The 14,598-nt window shown below is 43.0% G+C and overlaps 1 protein-coding gene across 1 annotated transcript in view; it reads right to left on the reverse strand.

Moving 5' to 3' along the window:
• adgrl2b.1 (adhesion G protein-coupled receptor L2b, tandem duplicate 1) overlaps nucleotides 1-14,598 on the reverse strand; it is an 82,570-nt gene that overhangs the window by 48,115 nt on the left and 19,857 nt on the right. The window contains exons 2-3 of the mRNA XM_030074974.1: nucleotides 12,857-13,071; nucleotides 52-265 (exon numbers count right to left, since the gene is read on the reverse strand). Coding sequence (XP_029930834.1) covers nucleotides 52-265; nucleotides 12,857-12,932 — 290 coding nt within the window. The 5' untranslated portion in view covers nucleotides 12,933-13,071. The remainder of the gene's footprint in view (nucleotides 1-51; nucleotides 266-12,856; nucleotides 13,072-14,598) is intronic.

Genomic DNA, 14,598 nt, shown 5'->3' on the forward strand with positions numbered 1-14,598 from the left:
TTGAAATGAACACCCCCACCCCCAGAACCCCTCAAACCAATAGCCTTTTACCTTTGTGATATAATCTTGTAGGCGTCGGGGAGGTAGCAGTTGACGTTCTCCATCTGGAATGGGTCAGCGTCGCAGATCTTGTCGTCAGTGCGGCCATAGTTGGCCGTCTCAATCATAATGACATCACTCCCTGGGCAGCGGAGATCGATTGCATATCCCTCACACGAGAGCTCTCTCCTGACCAGCCCAAAAGGCAAGGCTGCACGGCTGAACCCTGACAGAGGGCGAGACAGACAAAGACAGAGGGAAACTTAAAGCAGAGAAAATTAATGAGTTAAAAGGATCACTGGTTCAATACAATAAGACCACACATCACGCAGTAAAAATCCTCTGGCAAGAAACAACCAGGCAACAGCAGTCCAATGTTTACCACAGTTTTAAACAGACGGACTGTTACACACGATACAGAGTTGGGGAAAGACGAAACAATTCAATTTCTCCATTTCTCTGTGGTCTTGGATATTGGCTAAGACATCAAATCCGAGTCATAAGAGGCCAGTGGTAACCTCATAAAACCTTGAGCAAATATAAAGGCTACAGTAAGACAAAAAGCCCTCCACCTACATCCACCACAAAGCCAAATGTAGCCTGACTGAGAACGGTTTGTTTTACAGTGGTACAAGTCCCCTCATTTGTTTCTTTTGCTTTACTTGCTCTGTAAAGTAAGATGGAGAAAAAGGCAGAATCCCAGCAGAATGGAGTGTAATTTAATCCATTTTACAGTGTCGGCGATCGAAGAGGGGACTGTCTGGAGTCCACATAGGAGGAAAAATCTATACATGGAACACAGCAGATGGGAGCGCAGCCAAATAGCTCTGCTTTGGGGGAAAATTAACTATTTCACTCAAGTCTGCTCCCCACTTTCAACAAATTACAATGAAAAGGTTATTCTTTTTTTATTCCCCTTTTGCCCTGTAATAAAATGTCAAGTCACAAATAACTTGAAATTACAGATAAGGAGATAAACAGGAAGAAAAGAGGAGAAAGAAAGGAGGAAAGAGAGCATTGTCATATGGGTAGAAATAATTAAAAGTAAAAAATGTTAGAATATCTGCAGCTCGGAGAAAACAATTAAGTCCGAGCAGAACATGCAAATGTGCTTTGTGTAAGAACTGCAAGGCAAGGCACCGCATGAACTGTCAATAATCGCCGTTGTTTGCAGCAATAGTGGGTCCCTGAGGGGGCAGCTACCATTTGTATTTTCTCCGCTGCTCTCTCCTAATTAGCCCTCCTTTCAGCCTGTTACCTTTTTCATGCTCCCATTGGCTCCCAAGCATTGTCATGTACTAACACTTACCACCCCGGGTTCGCTTCACACCCTCACACTAATTATCCTCACACTTTTGACAGTTGGGGCCTGACGCAATTAGCATTGTTTGAACTGCTCAAAGTTGAAGTGATTCCGGCTCGAAAAAAAAAATTCCTACTCTCAAACCCCGACCCACATGTCTGCTGGCCATTTCTGCCTGCCGTGCCTACCTCATTTATAATGATATTCTATTTCAGTCTATACATGTCACACCGGCAAACTCAAAAATAACACCAGTGTCTGTGAAACATGCACCGTTCAAAATACAGTGTTAAAGTAATTTCATATCAGGACAAACTTCTGCTCTCATTGGCAGTTGTAGCCATAGGAAAAAAATATGGACCTAATGGTAAAAATTTCACTGGCAATAGGCTACTAGACATTTCATTACCATATATCGTGATCTATCTAATGGCCAGTAGATTGTGCTTAGCTGGTCTGTTTATCACCTCATTAGGAGATGTCAGCCTAGCCGAGCCATAAGTGGAGGGTCACTCCATCTGTTCCAATAAGTGAAATAACCACTGCAATTACCCATACCTTTCAGAAAACCTGTCCAGAATAGTGGATGATAAAACACAGAGTGAGCCTCTGGCTTCACCGCAAAGACTAATGATCGTCCCGCCTGCCATTCCTCATGGAAGGAGTGACGGGTTTATCACAGCAGCTACAGAAAGCAGACAGGAAGAATGTGTTTCACGGGGTTTTAAAACTTGTGAATGGAGAAACCGTCTTTGCGCCGCCACACAGAAACATGCGCACATGCACACACATCAGCCTTCGTAACCTCCTTTCTGTCACTGTCCACTGGCGACTCTGGCCATCCATTAGGCCGCTATGGCATGATCGCATGCTGCTGTCAACAGAGGCCGAGCAATTGATTAGGCTTGTGTCTTGCCAGCCACCTCCTCCCAGGCCCGTATAGATCTCTGTGGTCATAGGCTAACACTACATCAATTAAGGGGAGTATCTAGACTGTACTGGCGGCCCAGAAGAACAAATTGCCTCCTCTCCAAACTGTGGATAGTCCCGGTCTCATTAATGACTGCATTGCCAACTTGTAATTGGGCAGGTAATGACAAATCTGTCTAAAAAAGTTTAACTATATACAAAGGAGGTTTTTTTTTTCACCCAGTGGGAGGAGGACTGAATTCGAGGCAATATATTTTCGGTTGACATACTGGATGTTGCTTAAGAACTTAAGATTTAGGCACCGTCAGACGGGAAACCCTTGTGACAACAAAGGGTTTTGGATGCAGGTATTCTTCTATGTTGATCTTTAAGTTTAAACAAACTTGCAAGGTTTTGGAAAGTGAGAAAATTGTGTGTGTGCACAAGTGTCGATGTCTTAAGGAAGTGTGAAAAGCTTTTCATCTTGTGCTCTGTGCTTTGTTTGACTGCTCAAGTTTGCAGCAGTCGGAGACAGCGACAGAAGGGCACCAGCTGCAGGGAAAACGGTGTCAAGAAAACTGCAGCAAAAATCCATAACAAAATCCGTGTGTGTAACAAAACAGGCTGCACTTTCTTTATCAGAATCTCAGACTAACATAAGATTGTATTATGGACGAATCTGCGCCAAATAAATAATGCACTATATAGAATGTTAAATCAAATCGCCATGGTAACTACTTCCACGTTGCCATAATTGGCTGTGATCCCTACTCCTGGCCTTGTTGACACGACGCCTTATCATGCATTCTGGTCAGTGAGTGACTGTGGGGAAAGTAGCTTTTCAGATTCCTCCCCCTGACCTGCCTGCTAAGCTCTCTATTGAGCTCGAGAGAGCAAAGCAAGGGCCAAGACCGCCTCTCAATGTGTTGCATTCTGGGAGTTTCTCGTCGTCTCCAGTTGACAGCCTATAATTCACTGGCGACAATCCCCCCTCATAATACATATTTTGTTTTCTATCAACACCCTTGAAATTGGAAGTGGCACTGTGGCTCAGATGGGTGCATCTGAAAAGATCCACCGAGATACAGTCTGAGGCTCGAAAAACCCAGGAGATGGAACGAAAAGATAATGGAGGTTTGGTATCAAAATACTGGAGACTGACAACTGGAAGCATCACACCATGTCACATACAGTCATGTTTAGACGCATCTTTGCTGTACTTTCCCAAGATTGTTTTGTTCTCAAGAGGCCGGTCTTAAGCAACCTTTAACCTTGCAGACTCCCCTCCATCGGGACATCAGACGAGCAGAGGGAGGTAAAAAAACAGTGCTGGAATGTTTGATCAGGCTAAAAAAAAAAAAAAAACTGGGCCATTTTTGGAGGGGAGACAGAGTGGCGAGGGCTGGCACAGACAGAGAGCAAAGGCGTTGGTTGACGCTTGTCATCCTCCATTAAGGCTCCTTTGATTGGCCTTTGTGGTCCTGGAAACGGCAAACAGCTGCATGCAAATGGGCCTGTTCCCCAGGCTGGCCCCCATTGTTCTGGGCTTGGGTTTGACAGGGACGCTTTCTCTGCAGCATAAAGGAGGGTGTAGCCTTTAGTCAAATAAGAGTGCCCCCTCCGTGGTCACAGCAGGAGTGCTTCAAGATTGTTTGTCTTTTTATGTTGTTTTATTCCCAATATTACTGGTAGCCAACATCTTTGGAAGAAAGAGCGGATCTCAGAGTCAAGCTTTCCTCCAGCAGCGTGGATGCCTCCATAATCCAATATCCGGAGCGAGAGACTATGTTTTCCAACGATGAGGTCAAGATTTCCAAAGGGAATTAGAAAGTAGGAGGAAAAAAATGTAAAGCATATTTTAATGCTTAATATTGGAAAACAAAGCAGCATCAAGGTTTTGCCTCTTTTTCTCTCCCCGTCCCGACGCTTTTGTTCATTACTGCAGTATTTCTAATCTGTTCGGAGGCACTTTTTATTGCTGGCGAAGGAATAAAAACACACAGCTTAATTTAGAAATAAATACCAAAAATTCATGAAGGATTCCGGAGACCACTGCAGTTAACCTCTTTTTACATTAGATAACACAGAAGCACACTCCACTCAACATGCAAATGCTCAGACGGTTTCAACTTGCTGCCTAAAATGTGCAATACAGGCTCCCAAAACGCAGTACATGACCACCCATCAGATGTGAGAGACACACAGCAGTGAGGCGGAAGATGAGAAAGGAGATTTGGGATTTGCAAAACAACACCTGCTTTTCAAATAGAGATGATACCGGGAGAACTCTTGACCATGGCACGAATGCTTGGATTTCATTTCAACCGCCAAGATGCGGTTAAACACTGAAAATGTAGTTGGACATACGGCACCATTTCCCATGACACTTAGCCCTCTCTCTGGTCCACCTTGCTGGGAATTGTTTTAAAAGACAATGTGAGACAAGACCGCAAACCCCAGGGCTGCACCCGCCTTTCCCAGACAACTGCTATCAGACACTCTTGATTCCGATATAAGTATTCGAAAATAGAACTGGCGATATAGAACTGAGTCCATTTGTGGTTAGAGGCAGTGCTCTGAGTCATATCCCTTTTCTCTTGCTTGAGATACAACAGTACAGTGTTGGCACTTCAAATTCCAAAACCACCATTTGTATTCATGGCCATGGCATTTTCTCCAGTTCATCTCCTGAATGTTTTCTTGGCTTTGAAAATCAGTGGGTGGGAAGCAAGAGAGAATCACATGTGTTGCATGTTGATGCATGTCTCGATGAGGGGTTTTAAGGGGGAAGGATCTGTCATACCGCCAAGGCGAAAGCGTGAAAGACCTAAACCACCTCATGTGTTGTCTCCTTAACCGCTCAGGTGGGTCCGCTTAGAAGCAGGTAGATCCAATCATGCCAGATGCTTGGATGCAATTTTTCATCTCCCTTTCTGTTTTGGGGAAGCATTAAGATTTAAACACGCAAACCCTTTTAAACCGGGCCAAACAACCCCACAGAAGAAGATATCTGAAATGCACAGACCATTCCATTTCCATTTTGAAGTTGTATAAATTGTTGTTTGGCACTGCAGAACACAGAAATATTTAAGTTTTGCCAGAACTGATGTGCAGTCTCGACATGGTGTATTATCTTGGCTCTACAGAGCAGTCGCCTCAGCCTAACACTTCAGATGAAAAATTTATCCCAAGGGAGTGAGAACTGAAGCAACAAGCCAAAGGTATAGGTTATAATGACTATGTCTTAATGTGGCTGTGAAAATCAAGGTCTTCTCTGTCGATTGGCTGAGTGATCCCTGACCCTGTGAATACACATCAAAGAAACTCGGAGAAAAAGAAGGGAGCATCATTACATTACTAATGCATATAATCCTCTAAAGGCAAAAAGGGTCAGTGCTTAAAATGAGTCATGACAGGAATAATTCTATTGAGAAGACATGACTACATCTAATGTCTCCTTTTGTTCGTCGCATCGGCACATCCTTTGGATTAAAGCAGAGAAAACAGTTCGACACCTTGTGTAGTCTGCTGAGAAAACAATCCTTTCACAGAGGTACAAATAACTGTCACAAAGGCTAAACATTTTAAATAAAAAAAAAAATGTTCAACGTGCAAGATGAAAAAACCTATATGCTCCTGGGACAGCACGATTTTGACAGAATTAGTTCACTGCTTGTTCAATGTCTAGCATATTGTTGCATGCAGCGGAGTTGATGAAACACACAGAAAGGGGTGAGTTAAAGAAACTCTCTCCCAAGTGTAGCAGGGGCATAGTTTCACAGGTTTGATCTACCCTGAGTGATGCTTAACTCTCCTTAAAGCCCATATTTACCGCTGCACTTAAACCCCTGCTGGATTTTCCGCTCAAGAAGACGTCTCAGAATAAGTCAGGTGCTTCCTTGAGGGGTGGGGGTGTGCGTAAAAAAAAAAAAAAAAAAAATAGACGAATGAGATGAGGTGGAGGATGTGGGGTTTGTCTCTATCACATGCTTGAATTTCTGCGCGCTTGCTTGCTGGGGCAGAGTTCCCCCGCACACCCCTACCCACACCGTCTACCCCGCCACCCTACGCCCCCCACCCCCCCACTCCGATCCCTCCCGGGCCGAGCCCAGGAGGCTGGCTCGGTACGTCACACAGACAGGGTGTCAGGAGAAGCTGCAACTGGAACACGGATTACATGAATAATGAGCCTGGGACTACAAGGATGACTGGGAACAGAGATCAGTGCCTTGAGACTGTAATGAAAAGACAAAAGAGATCGGAGACATGTAAGCATAAAGGGGCACACACCGTATATGTGCCTGTGTACAATCAGTACATGCCGCACAGCATATCCACAAACCACAAAAAATTAATAGTGTTTCTGTTCAAGTGCAGGTTCAGCATGCTGTAGCTGTAACTGTACATAGCACAACCTTAGCGCTTGCTTGCTTTAGTGACAAGAAACTTAGCGCTAGCCTTCAACACACTCCAACATGGCACTAGTTTTGGGCCTCAAAACCCATTCTAAATGTGCTTTTGGAAAACAGAAAAACAGCAGCACGGTCAAATACAGCTTGAAATTATCCATACAAAAAAAAAAAAAAAAAAAAAAAAAAAAAATGGCAGCCAGTGGTGCTTTCTGGTATGTTTCATTTAGCGTTCATGATAACACATTGCCTTTTATTCTGCTAAGTTGGCTAATGCCGCATTCACATTTATGAAAGAAAATGCAAAGATTCTTGTGTGCATTCATTTTTCTTGACTTGACACCGTGGAGACGGAAATTCCAAGGCCTGAACTCAAGTAAACGCAGCATCAGCCAATTTAGCAGCAGAACGAGGCGGACGCATGAGGCAATGTACTATTGTAAATGCAAAATAAAAGGTGCTAGAAAGCACTGTTTGGAGCCATTTCTTGGCTGCACAGTTTCAATACTATTTTTCTTCCTGTACTATGAGATTCCCAATTTCAAAAAGTCTGTTTTTAATGGTTTTGGAGCACCAAAAACGAATGCCCAGTTGGACAGCGCTGAGGGCTCAATGAAGCCGTATTTGGAATCTCTGAAATATTTGCAGAGAAAGTGAGTGAAAAACAAAATCCAGGCTCATTCCTGGGCAGTAACCCCCTGCTATCTCTGGAACACTGACCACTTTGATTGAGTCGAGTGCGATGACCTTGCACCACTCTCTTCCACAGGCATTCCAGTCAATATGAGCAGAAAACAGGACCAGTGATAAGAGATGAACAGATGGGGAGACCTTGGTGACAGACAGTTTCCTGCCCTCGTCTTCGATGAAGCCATTGTGTCTTGAGCGCTCAGCGGGGGAATACTCTACAAGAGGAGGTCAATACCGATAACGCAAGGCAAACAAAAACGCTCTTTGTGCTTCACTGTTTTTCTGACTTTTTTCCTTACTATGTACTTATTCAATTTCCTGCACAGCGGGAGACGGCTTCCTTATCTCGGACTGTTTATACCTGCAAATCGGCTGGTGGCCTTTTGTTTGCAGGTGACCCACCCTGAGGTGACATTTAATTCCTGGACGGAAAAAAAAAAGTGTGGTCATGCTCTATGGCACAAACTCTCAGCCTGAGGAGATTACTTCTCAGGCTGAGAGACGGAAAGAGTGCACCAACACACATCAGTACACTCATTCGAATCATATACGACCCACAGTCACACTAAAAATTAAAAAAAAAAAAAAAAAAAACACCAAGAGCAAAATGTGCAAAGAACCATATGCAGACTACGCATGATTGAAGTGGAACGAGTTTCATCCTATATTAACGCAAAAACAGCCCTATGCTGTCCTTGATTCTGACTTTATTTCAACATTGTACGCTAACACACATCAGCAAACACACACACTCATTCACACACTCACCTCACAGAAGGCGCACAAAAGCACATTTAGTGAATCCATCATAATTTCTTTTATTGATTGCCATCCGCTCCCCCACTGTCAACATTAGTTTTAACACCAGCATTTACTGTGTAAATCATACCTAGCAGTGACAGAAATGTGGTAGCAGATCCTTTATGACCTACAGAGTGAGAAAGACTGCGACAGACAAATGCATTACTAGTGCCACAGAAATTCAGAAAAAAAGTTTCACACAAGCTCTCCTGAGTGAATGTAATTGTACCCCCCCTCCGCCTTTCCCTTTCTATCAACAAGGTGCCTTTTGTTCTAAGGTGCCTTCATGTTCTTTTACAAATGGGATGTGTCTCTGAAACCAAACTCTCGCTAACACATTAATGCTGAAAATGTATGTCATGATTAAGGAGAAAACAGCTGACGCTGGCTGCTTAAAATTCATTGCCGCAGGTATTCAGTCCAAGCTAGATTCAGTCCAAGCTTTGATTGCCCCAACACAATGCTCCTTTGCTGCGAAACCTTGCATGTGCATCTCTGTTGTTTTGTTTTGCTGCTTTTTTCTTCTTTTCAAATTAATTTTGACATGCCTCCGAGCTATTGAAACATATTAGATGGAAATGAAATTACACCAAAATCCCACAGGTTCTTATTACCTTCATTTGTATATTTTTATCTTTGTCCCTAATACTGTTGGCAAAGCAAAATAAATGGATGAATGACTGAAATAAATAAATAAATAAATAAATAAATACTACAACATTGCAAGGCCGTGCTATACTGCGCACTCATTTTTTTTCTCTCTCTTAAAACTGTTCTGCCTTCCATCAAGAATAAATGTGTTACTTTGTTATGACAGCTGAACGTCCTGTGAAAAAGTGACTTGTGCAGAGCGAATCCAAAAGTTTAGATTCTGAGGCAAAGTACTCTGGGGTTGTAAGCCAGACTCATCTATTATTTGAATTAGGCTGCCGGAAGGAGAAAAAAAAAAAGAAAAAGAAAAAGAAAAAAACAAGTTAAGGCTGCATTTAAGACTGGAAAGAGTGAGGTAGGCATCTGCTCCAGTGTTTATACAACTTGTAACCATAAGGGGTGTGAATTGAATTGCCTTGCGATGTTGCCAGCAACGAAGATTTAAGGCATGCTTAACAAATGAAATCAAACTGTCAGAAACTGTAGCACCTTGCCCATTAGATTAAGTGTCTGTTCATCAGTCGGCCATATAACCGAGGGTTTTACAATCACATCTAAATACACAGTAAAGCAGGCAGATTTCCCAATGGCGCACACCCTCTTCAATTCGAATCTCAAACAGGAATGTTCTTGCTTCCTTCACTTTACCAAAAACTCACTCAGGAAATCGCTGTTGCAATAAATCTAGGATGATTCTATCGAGGGTCATATTGTATTTCATTTCCTCTGCGTGAAATACAGATCCTGGCTATTCACTGGACTCTGCCTCATTTCAATTTCATGTTGTCTTATAATACGAAAATTTCCCGACTCTCAGTTATTATTAAAACAGCATTTTGTTAGATGTAAAAATAAATCTTACTGAGCTTACAATTTAAAAAAGAAAAAAAAAAAAAAGGCCACATGCTGCAGAAATTATGGCAAAGTGCTGACAGAAATGCCATTAGTAAGGCAAAAAAACAGCAGAATGAGAAATGTTATGAGTTATCTGTCTCTCAATATGGACCCCATTCTCCAGGCAAGTCCATCGCGGACAGGAATCAGTCCAGATGATGAACCCCTGCCTTGTCTCATGGAATACTTCCAATGGGGCAGAAAGTCCATGCAAGACTGATATATCAGATTTTTTTTTCCCTCTCTGTGCTTGTTCTCACCACACAGATTGACCAGTCATCTGTGAATCTCCCATGGCTCAGCTGATAATTCATGATCGCCCTGCCATGGACCCGCAGCATTCAATATGAATTATAAAACACCAAGCCAAGCATATCAATGGATGACAGACTGGATGTCTATGGCTCAGGGCCAGAGAGGAGTTAGAGCACAATAGCTTCCCCATTCATTCAGCCCCTCGACTGGAAATACCAGCGTGGCACAAGGGAGGCTTTTCCATCAGTACAATGTATGGCACTGCTTGAGACAAATGTTGTGCTGAGAAGTATTGTTGACCTTTACAACCTTCTGGGTAGAAACACACGCATGCTGGTATGCTCAACCATGGAATATTTCACAATCAAGAAAATCTCCCTGAGAAAGCAATGTACAGCATGCTACCCAGAGCAATAGATGGCTCATAAAAACCTGGCACGATGCACGGTTTCACAAGAAAAAAAAAAAAAAAACACACACACAGTGGAAAAGCTTATACATACACTTGGATTATATAGCTCCAATTACTTTGCAACAGTCACATTTTTATTAGACATCACGCATGTGCCTGCTAATTCGGAGAGCTGAATATTCATGCCCCTCATTGATACACTGCTCGCGCAGGAGCCACACCTGCGGCTGTAATCTCAACACTTTCTAAGAATTAAACCAACACTGTCTTAAGTTATCCTCATCCCTGACTCCGCAGACATGACACAGCGATCAAAAACAAACCGCTTAATCTTTCCCTCTTGCGCAATATTTAGATTTTTTGGCCTCTGTGTCTGTTCCACTCCTGGCGTTTACACACAACAGCTAACTATAATGTTGACACAGACTGTGAGACATAATCCTCCTAAATCTGAGGTTCTTTGCTTTAAAGACTAAGATTAGCGCTTTTATTCAGCCTCGGCAGGTATCTGCCTGCGCACACTTGCCCCACCTCTGTGGTTGCTCACTCTGTATCTGGCCGTCCTCTTTCATACCTCCAGACTGGGCGGGCTCAAACATCTATAGCAAACCTGATACCTCCATGACCTAGTTTACTCTTCTCCAAGCATCAATTTATAGTTCAGTTATATAATAGAACTAGGATATGGTAGAAATTGAGCATGAACAGAGACAAGTTAAGAGTAGCGTAAAGAGATTATTTTTTAAGTATCATGCAGTGCAAAGAATGCAGAATGCAGCATGTTCACTACTTCCTTGCACCTGATTAAAAATATTAAACTATTAAAATTGTAACTGCATGTCATTTTATGACATATACTGAAATAAACCATGCTTCACTGTGCACATTTACTACAACTTCTCAGGTGGTGATGAAATCCCATTTCATTTTGCACAGAGTGATTAAGTGTATGAAAATAGTTCTCTGACTGGTGCTGCAGTCTGCAGCTAGGGCAGCGACTAGAGGAGTATAATGATCTTCTTCTTAAAGTATATCGCTGAGGATATCAAAGGAGGAGGAATGTGTTGGGTAAAAACAATGACCTGATGATACTATCTCCTGCTGAGGGAAAGGAGGTAATTATCACATAGAGATTTTTTGAAGGCACACGGGTGGAAACGGAGATCATAAGGCCCCGAGGGCTGGACAGGGTGGAGGTGAGTGACATGTGGATAAAATCAGACATTGTTTTCAGAGGGACCCACACACATTCCTTTATCGATGGATGGGCAAATATGCATTCTTAGCGCTGAGAGCCCTCGCATCAACTGAAACCCAAAACCTTGACTTTCTGCATACCAAAGCAGAATTCTCCTTCAAGAAATTCAACAGGAGCGTTCAGCTCAGACGGTTTCTGAGCCTGACCAAATCAGAGGCCTATTCTTCAAATGCCTCAGAAACATTTCTGTCTGAGTCATACCCAGTGATGTCTTCCATATTATCTAAAATTGCTAATCTACAAAGAAAGTGTATCGCTGCCTCAAAGACCGTCGGGATAGACTGCTCCACTGCAATCTCTCCTTTGTTAACAAATCACATACCACAGCTAGACCTAAATAAAACTGGAGGGGAAATCTATTACACACCATAATAGAAAGAGAAAGAAAAAACAAAAACCAAATTGAAAAGAAAGCCCCCCCGAATAATGTGCTTCGATATTTATCTGTAATCAATGCTTGGCACACAAGCATGTGATTTTGGGTTACTTTGTTTCCTGGTACAATGGGACTGCAAAGGGGAAAAATGTAATGATCATCATTAAGCAGACATACCGACATCAGTGGTTTTGATGGGCACATAACAGACGGGAGTGTTTTGTGATAATACTTGTAATTACAGAAAAACGTACCAATCAAAAGTGAAGGAAGGAAACAAAAAAGGAGCCCTGGGACGTCTCTGCAGACAATTAAGACCATATTCAAAAAGGTGGCATGTTTTTCTACAATTTCTGCATTTGAAAAGGACCGAGTGCCCTGTTTTGACGGATCCAGGTACACTGATTACTCCGTTAACATGCACAGGAAACAAGTCTGTTCTCTGAGGCTCCATTCCAGGGAAATGCTGTTATACAGCGCATCGCGGAGCATTGGTGCAATTTTGAAAATGTAAGGCCAACAACAGGAAAAGACTCCCACACGCTTTTCTGAGCTAAGTCCAGGAAATAAAGCCATGTGTCAGTAGTACAAGTGTCCATGGGCTGCCAGGAATATTCAGCGAGTTCAGTATGTAGCGTTTAAAACTCCTATTTGAAACTCCAAGGGCAAAACCTCCGAAGGTCAATGCAGCAACCTTGCCACATAACAGCTCTTCACTTCCTTTGTGAGGCCGCAACAATGTGTGCTAACACATTCAACACATTTAAACGCTGAATAATAAGTGCACAGTGGCTTATTAAAAGGTTGGCTGGAATCAAATAAACACCTCTTTCTGACACACAACTCCATGGCAACTCACCTTCTGAACAATGGAAGTGAAAGAGTAGGAGCAAGAGGCAGTGGAACAGCGGACACCTCCACAGTGCAGAGGCCATTGTGTGCAGTATGCGAACGTTTCCAGACACCTGCTGGCTAATAATGTTTGTTGGATGTGTTGCAGCGGGAAGAGCAGAAATCTGGAGGGATGTCAGCGATCAGTGGTTCTTGGAGATGTATCGCCGGTCATCTTTTCATCTGAAAGAACAAGGAGAGACAGCAGAAGAAAAATGAATACTGCGGTATATTATCGTCACTGACATCATCATCACTGCCTCGGCTTTGCTTTATACAATTAATTTATTCAGTCATTCAAATTTGTCTCTTATTCAGATTTTAAAACCTTGTTTGCCTTGAAAAGTGAAAAAAAAAACCTCTTGTTTCTAATTCTCATCAACTTGAATAAATACGAATACTAATTCTTGCATCAAAGGTGATTTTCTTGATATGAGTGGGCTGATCTGTCTTATTCTGCCCTGTTTCAACATATTTATGACATAAACGTCTGAAACACGTGGGATTATCTCATCCCAGTGGTGGATTTTTCACCTGTTTTAAGAAAAGCAAGAATATGAGGCTAAACGGCTTGCTAAAACGGAGATTTTTTTAGGGAGGCGTTTCACCACAATGATGCAACTGTCCCTGCTGTCTGTGTTTTGTGACTAAATGAGCGCACGCCGGCATGCGACTGAGGTAGATAATGTGGGCTGGTGCTTGGTTCACACTCGGCGCTCCTCGCCATGTTACAACCAAATGTTTACACACTGCCTCATTCTCCCACTCTTCCCTATTCCACCTTCCCCATTTACTCCCAGATCCCCTCGGGAAGAGGCTTGTCACTCAGGCAACACGTTCACACAGGACACCATAGAGACATGGCTTCTTTGTCAGCTACTTTTGTCTCCTTCCTTATCAAGGGGCAACAAAAACAGGCCTTTGTCTGCAAAACCAGCGAAAGGTTAGAGGCTGAGACATAACACACCAGACAGATAAGCTGCTTACCGAAGTCAAATACTGAGGAGGGATGATATGTTGTGTGTCATATATGAAATGCCACACAGACACACACACGCACACACAGATGCTCCCGTATGCATGCCTGCACAAACACACATGCAGCCACACGCACATGCACGCCTGCTGACATGTGAACATGCACATGCAGAGAATGCGCCCACTGACAAACATATGCACATGTGCGCAGACACAACACACACACACACACACACATGCACACACAGCAGTATCTGCTGTCTGTTCCCATGTGGTTACCATCCAGCACGTCCTCTGTGCACACATTTGTCCACACATTACGCTCACTTGGACATGGCTGCTATGCAGGGGAGTAAATGATTCCAGTTTCTGTCTGCACTGCTCCAGAGCCACCCGTCAACTACCCTGATTATTTTATAATGAACCTAAATTTGAGCAGCAGAGCACTCAGCTCTGATCGCTCTCCGGGCCCAACTAATGCGCCTGGATATTTTTGGCAATATGAAAACCCACAAAACATGGGGAGCTCTCACATTAGCATACAGAGTCATAACTTAAGCCACTATTGGATCCATTCTTTAAATGACCTATGTCTGGCAGGAGAATAACAGCTGAAAAAAGGCCAACTGGGTCTCTTTCCACCTAGCCTGAGACAGGCCAAACTGTATTTATTTTGATTTCAGGTAGCCCTGGCCAAGCACTTGCACTGTAATAGTCTATGCCAGGGAAACA

The sequence above is a fragment of the Myripristis murdjan genome, chromosome 17, assembly GCF_902150065.1.
Source record: "Myripristis murdjan chromosome 17, fMyrMur1.1, whole genome shotgun sequence".
In the NCBI taxonomy this organism is placed as follows: domain Eukaryota; kingdom Metazoa; phylum Chordata; class Actinopteri; order Holocentriformes; family Holocentridae; genus Myripristis; species Myripristis murdjan.